Genomic DNA, 7,641 nt, shown 5'->3' on the forward strand with positions numbered 1-7,641 from the left:
CTCGCTTGTTACTTGGAAAAGTAAAAAACAACTTACAGTGTCCAAATCCTCGGCTGAAGCTGAGTATAGAGCTATGTGCTCTTGTTCCAATGAAATTATTTGGTTGATTAATCTGTTGAAGGATTTAAAAGTGGTTGTTAAGCTACCTGTTTTGTTATTTTGTGGCAATTCTGCCGCATTGTCAATAGCAGCTAATCCTGTATTTCATGAAAGAACAAAACATTTTGAGTTCGACTTGTTTTTCACTTGCGTGAAAGAATTACAGCTGGTGTAGTCAAAGCCCTCCCGATAAAATCTGAAAATCAACCCGCAGACATCTTTAGGAAAGGACTATTGGTAAGTCAGCATAATGAAATGGTTAAAAAGCTTGGGTTATATAATGTGTTTGGATATTAAAATGGGGGGGGGGGGGGGGGGGGTTGGTGTTAAAAGATGTGGTTAATTGTCAATTTTATATCCAATTTATATTCTTAAGTTATATGATGTTAGTTTAATATTTGGTTGTTTATTTTTGCATGTAATGGTTTTTAAATGAGTTAGGCTATTTGGACTTCATTTGGACTTTAGTTGACTATTGGACTAAGAAAAACAAGTGGGCTGATGGACTGGAGTCTAGAAGATCAGCTGGACATAATATAAGTTTTTAGAGTTTGGAAAGAAGAAGTCAGTAGTCAATATTATTTCTCTTTTGATTATTAGTTTTTTGGCGATTCTCTCTGTTAGGGTTTCATATCTTGAATGAACCTGATATTGTTTTGTTACATTGAGTTCTTGTGTTTCTTCTCTATCATATAAGTAATCTTTGTTCATCTCTGTTCTTCAAATCTTTATAATAAGAACATTTAGGGTTTGTATTCTGGTTATATTTGAAGAAATTGAAGATATAGTCTGATTTCTTGACATTTTGTCAAATTTATTTTTAGCCCGGATACGAGGTAGAAACACCGTAGGATCCTTTTCAAGTTAACCGCGTTATCCGTATCCCATTCTCCCAAAAAGACTACATCATCTACATAAATAAAGCGTGAAACTACCAAACCCGTTGAGCCGCATTTAAGTCCCCGATAATACCCCAGTCAATCGCCCATCTCATAACGCAAGTGAGCGCTTCCATTGAAATGATGAATAGAAACGGAGATAGCAAATCTCCCTGTAGGAGTCCCCGAAAACATCATAACTCTGGAGTCGATGTCTGTTTACAAGTATGGACGCGCGACCCGAACCCAAAATTCCCGCTATCCATTTCCACCACGATGATGGAAAGTTCATTTGCTCCAATATAGAGTCTAAGAATTTCTAGTTTAACGAGTCATACGCCTTATCAGTGTCACCTTTAAATGTCAAACCTTTTTTCTTTGATCGCCTAAGCCACACAACAACTTCACTAAGCACCAACGGCCCGTATAGGATGCTTCTATTAGCCAAAAACACAGACTGTTCCTCTGAAATCGGATTGTCCATTACCCGTGTTAACCTGTTTAGGATGATTCTATTAACCATGGGTCATTAAACAATGTTTGGAAGACATAAAAATAAAAATTAATTTTTTTTTAAATTGAATTTAACCATCGATTCAGTTCGTTGGTTCATTAGTCAACCCTACAATGCAAAAGAACTCACCCCCCTACCGATCATGTAAGGAGTTCTAGGTCCAACTGACCATTACAGTAAACTTTTTGAGAACACCGGAGATGAACTAACTCTCAGGAAAAGCTGAGATATATTAATTGTATTATTTTGTATGTCACATACTTGTCTCACACGTTTATTGTATTGTATAACATCATACTACACATTATAATATTATACATTATGTTAAGTAATACAATTCCATAATTATGTAAAATGAAAACAAATGAAGCATACAAAATAAAACTAGCATATCAAATTACTTTAAGAATGTGAGTTTTGATAAAGGGGTAATATTTGATGCATGATTCCTTACCCAACTAATAAAGAAAGCATAACTTCTTTCATTAGTTTCTTCTTTTCTTTTCCTCTTTAAAATCATCAATGGTTTGAGTTTTTGACAACTTTTGTTGTTGAGACATCTTTTTTACAATTTGATGCCTTTTCTTTTCATCATTAATGAAATTTATGATGATCACTTATTTGAAACCCTTTCTGGTAGTATTAACTGTAGTTGTTTGGATGCCGTACCACATGCGTAAGATTATTTTTATTTTGTTATGTTTTATAATTCAAAGGAAGTGCTTTGATTTTTTGTTTTGTTGTCATGTTTTTAATTCAAAAGGAATATGGTGCTGTCAGCCGTGCAACCTTACACGTAAAACTCATCAAAATTAGGTAGTTTTGATTAAAAAAAAAAACCTAAAAGCTAAGAACGATTAAAACACGCGCTGCTCTCTTTTGCTTCAATATAAACACTAGAAAGTTCAATGATCATCGACGATTAACAAGGACGGACGGAGATTGAGGCTAAAGACGTGAAGGTATTTCATGTACCCCTTGAATAATCGATCAGGTTTTGATTATGATTGTATCTCCTATTTCGGCCTTGCCTTTTGCAATTGATTATCTAATAACGTTTTTAAAACATATATTTACATAGAATATGCTTCAGTTTGATTTATGATAGTTCAATTAACTACAATTGTGTGATGCAGAAAGCAGTGAACGATAATGGCAGTTTGTTTTGCCTTTTTATTTTTTGTATCCTAGTATTCAATTCATTCATTTTAGAATGATGAGTTCCCTTGTTGGACTTTCTAGGAGACATTACAATGATGAAACTAGTGGCATTCATTTTTTTGTATCCAGTTCATTCATTTTTTTGTATCCTAGTATTCAATTCTTAACTGATAGGCTTTCATAACCATAATGAAACCAGTGGCATTATTGTTGATTGTTTCATTGTAGTTGGTGGAAACGCCATTTAATTTAGGGGTGTCATTTTTAACCGACTCGAGACCCGAACAGCCCGACCCGAGGCCCGAATAGCCCAACCCGAATTTACCCGAAGCAAGAAACTTTGACACTAATACTATGCTCAAGCCACATGATGGGTTTGGTTTTTTGGCCCGAATAGATTTTAATCTAACCATCGTTAGGTTTTTATTTATATATATTTATTCATTTTTATTTCTATATCTATTCATTTTTTATTTGGGTGCAGGTGATTTCTCTTCAATGTGGCTAAAGAGGTAGCTTCATGAATATTGTGATTGTGGTTGATAATGGTTTGTATCATGTTATGCCTGCTCATATGAATGTATGCATAGAGATGTCAAGATTGGCTAAACTAAAAGCAAGTGAAGATGATACAAGACGAATGAGGAGATACTTGATTATAGTTTGGATAGGTTTTCTAATTTTTGTTGTTACTTTTATGTCCATGTAAACGGTTTTCATTGTATTCGCAAGAAATGTAAAAAGTTATGTTTTGTTATGTCCATGTTTTGAATGTTTCAAATGACCAAAATGTCCTTGACATCAAGCATCGACCCGTTAGCATTATATCTCGATAGCAACCTGTAAATGCTCGAACATCTGTAACTCACTGTTCCAAATCTCAATGTCCATTTGTACTTCATCTGGCCCGTTTAACAATTTTCAATCCATTTCCAGAAATGCCCTTGCCAACAACTTGACAGCTGCTACTGCTGATATGCTGATTGTATGTTGCATATGTTTCCCCATATTCCCATATTAAACCGTAACACAAATTGCACAAAGCTGTTAATCGAAATGGTGGAATAACTTACATACATTGCACTGCTGGACTTGGAAGAGCTCCTGCAACTGCTGTGTGCAGAATCTAACCTTAAAATCTAAAACTTTTCCTTTTGCCTACACATTTATTTGCTTTTGCCTGATCCGTAACAAAGGAATTATTTATAAACTAAATAATGCCCTTAGTCTACTCCTGGTATAATGCTTCTCCTAAACTGCACTCTTTTCCACTATGTAAAAGTAGAGATTCATTCAAACCAACTCTACAAATGCTAAATCTTTATAGACACTGCAAAATTCATGTCACTTTTGGTGAAGATTAGGACTGTTGATTTTAAAAAGTCCTATAGTCTACACACAGTCATAATATAAACTCATGTCAAATTTTTGGAGCACCTCAAAATTCTTTATGTTAAAAACTTGTGTATATGCAAATTTTTTGTACAAAATTCTTTCTGTTGGCGATCCAACGGACGAAGCTGAGCAAAGGGCAGGTCAACTAATTGGTAAAAAGACGAATAAAAATCATAAGTACACTTTGCCCTATATTGTATAATACTTAACCTGCTATGCGGTTCTGCAAACGGCTTCTAAGACCAACAAGAAAAGGTAGTTTTAGCCATCTCAATAGTTACTCGGTTCGTTTACTTCTTTTAGCAAATCGTTACAGAAGTAGAACCCGCCGTGAAGTGCGGGGGTCATTTACTAGTTATTCATTAACCAGCGCCTAAGCTTTTGACCATCTGACATTGGCTTATGCATTGACTGTTCAAATTTGACTTTAACTTTCAAGATTTGGCCCATTGCAACATTTTCATTTCAAAAAAGTTAAAAAAAACATACTACCATTAAAATATCAGAACTGGTGCAAAGATCTAAAAATGGCATAAATAAGTTTATTTCATACACTACTCAAAGAAGTGCCACCATAGCAAATCTACAAAAGTATTCGGTCCCCAAGTCGATTCACATATCATCCTTCTCTTTCTACTAACTCATCGTCCTACAAAAAAACTAATGTAAGTACCATACTAACAACCACTATTTATTAGTAAATACATATTTACCTTCTTTTTTTTCGGACATCCGGTGATGTAATGACCCGGTTGCTTGCAGTAAGAACATGTTTTCTTTTTTGTTGCTTCGAGGGAAGACTTGATTCTAGTTGCACTTTTGGGACGACCTTTATTATTTATTTTAATTTGTGGATCACGAAGAAATTTGAGGCATCAAGTTTACTTGCGAACTTCCCATATTAGAATTCTGTATAGTGCATTCCAACTGTTTGGAATGTGCTCGAACACTTTGTTCTTCTAAAAAGTTTACCAAGATGGAATTTAGTTTCTTTATCTCACATGGGGAATCTCTTGTATGTACGATTGCTTTTCTAAATTTTGATTGAACACACCATAAAGTTAACGCACTGACTTCATTTCCACTATTTGTGTCTTCGAGCACAATTGTGTGATTATCAGACTTATACCTAACATCAAGTGTCCACCTAGGTAAAATATAATGATCAGGAATGGTTTCAACATTCCTCTTCTTCAAAACGTATATATGCTTGCATAATATCTCATTTGTTTCAAACTTTGCACATGAACAGGTTACATCTATCTTATCCGAGATTCGAAAGTTAACAGTTCTCTAGTATATTTTATCAATATCAAGTTGCCAACCTTATATTTGACTTCTTCTAAAGTTTTGCTTATCGTCTCATGGGTTAAATTAAGGTAGCTTCGGTCCATTCTTTCTTGAATATATCAAAGAGCTTTCTAGTGTAACGTTGACTTGCTTTTTTCTCTATCATATTTACTGAAGAAAGATTTGGCTAGGAGTCCATGGTCTTGAAGTCTTCATCGTTTTCGAAACCCCTTCGGCATGCAATAGCTTTATCATATTGGATTACAAACTCATTCAACATGGTATTTGAATTCACAAATCCATCAAAAAAAGAATGAATACTCTCGCTTCTTCCACTTGATGTCATGCCAGTAAAAAAACAATCTTTCAAGAAAGCTTTAGCCCAATACTTGTGTTGCTTATACATCTCCATTATCCAACTCCCACTTTCAAATTGGTAATTACCACATAAAAATTCCCAATGATTTTCAAATTCTTCAATAGTATTACTCTTTATCCACTGCTTGTATGCATCTTCAATATCACTATAACGAACTATAAGTGCTCGAAAATGTTCAATCTGATGTTTCTTTATATGCCATGAACAGAAACGATGTCGGGTTTTTCGAAAAATTCTTTTAATTGCATTTCCAATAGCTTTGTCTTGATCAGTAATTATTGCCAATGGATGCTTGTCAAACATGCACTTTAAGAAATTTTGAAACAACCATTCAAAAGTCTCTTGTTTCTCATTCTCCAACAGCGCACCGGCAAAAAGCAAGGACTGGCGGTGATGATTCACCCCGACAAATGGAGCAAACGGCATCATAAACTTGTTGGTCATATATGTGACATCAAACGCAACAACGTCTGCAAATTTTATATACAAGTCTCTTGATCTCCCATCTGCCCAAAAAATATTTCTAGGAGATCCATCGTCAAATAAGTCCACAACAAATAAAGGTCGCGGTCTTCAAGTAATTTATCTTGGAAATATTTAATAAGGCCATAAAACTCTTTACCCTTATATAGTTTTCATTGTTCACCTAAGATGTCGGCACATTGTTTTGATGTAACATCATTTTCACTTGGATTTTTCATAGTATTTACGACATTCTTGATTTAACAAGGTCTCAACCCGGATTGACCAAGTTCCAACATCAGAGATTTGCAAACCAGTGAGCGGTGAAACTTCCCATGAGACCTATGTTTCATTACCTTGGTCGGAGTAACGGTTAGTTCATGGTTGTGTGCATTGTTAAATACATCAACGAACCATTTCCCATCTTTACCTTTTGAAATACGAAGAAACGCTTCGCATCCGGCCCTTAAATTCCTACGACGTTTCTTACCTTCTCCTGCAGAACCATCACACTTCAAATCTTTAAAACCCTCTTTGTTGCATACATATTTCCTTCGATATTCCTCGTTTGTTGTCTTATTTTTATAAGTCTCACGTTTACGTACTCCAAAACCATGTAAAAATGCATAACCATTATAGAATTCATATGCGTCATCAGGAGTATCGAAAACCTGTCCAATTACTTCATTTGTTACTTCTTTTTCAACCCCAGAATCCAAGTCTACGGCTTCTGTTTCCTCTATTTCAACACTGGAATCACTATTTGTGACCAAATACCCATTTGCATCAATATGTGCAATAAGATTTGTTTCAAAAGCCTCATTCTCTAACTGAACTGTTACTAAATCCATTTTGATGTGGCTGTATCAATAAAAGAAAAATATATGAACATGTAAACTGATAATCAACAAGTGAAAGAAAGAATCAGAACGTGGAGTAGTGCACAAACTTGTTAAGATTATTTGAACATGCAAACTGATAATTAACCACTTTGCTGATCTAATCTAGTCATAACCTTTTGATTTAGTAAATAGAGAGAAACAGGAACCTGATCGATTATTCAAGGGGTACATGAAATACCTTCACGTCTTCAACCTCAATCATAGTCCGTCCTTGTTAATCGTTGATGATCATTGAACTTTCTAGGGTTTATATTGAAGCAAAAGAGAGAAGAGAGCAGAGAGCAAAGAGCAAAGCGTGTTTTAATCGTTCTTAGCTTTTAGGGTTTTTTTTTAATCAAAACTACGTAGTTTTGATGGGTTTTATGTGTAAGGTTGCACGGCTGACAGCACCGTATTCACTTTCCCATTTGTAGTATATATGTTTGAGACGACAACATGATATTTATTACTTATGTAACTTAAATACACAAATAAATGTAATGTAAAATCATAGAAACATGAAAAAACCTATTAAAACATATATATATATATATATATATATATATATATATATATATATAA

At 34.5% G+C, this 7,641-nt stretch overlaps 1 protein-coding gene across 1 annotated transcript; it reads right to left on the minus strand.

Annotated features, from left to right (window-relative positions):
• Positions 1-1,296: 1,296 nt before the first annotated feature.
• LOC143609363 (protein FAR1-RELATED SEQUENCE 5-like) lies at positions 1,297-7,029 on the minus strand. Its single transcript, XM_077084131.1, has 4 exons — positions 6,444-7,029; positions 5,603-6,222; positions 5,102-5,340; positions 1,297-1,474 (listed from the first exon to the last, which is right to left on the minus strand). The coding sequence occupies exons 1-4, from the start codon at positions 7,027-7,029 to the stop codon at positions 1,297-1,299; spliced, it is 1,623 nt and encodes a 540-aa protein (XP_076940246.1).
• Between the last annotated feature and the right edge of the window lie 612 nt (positions 7,030-7,641).

Source organism: Bidens hawaiensis, unplaced genomic scaffold (assembly GCF_021521415.1).
Source record: "Bidens hawaiensis isolate Kalapana, Puna unplaced genomic scaffold, B.hawaiensis_p1.1 tig00419581_1, whole genome shotgun sequence".
Taxonomy (NCBI): Eukaryota; Viridiplantae; Streptophyta; class Magnoliopsida; order Asterales; family Asteraceae; genus Bidens; species Bidens hawaiensis.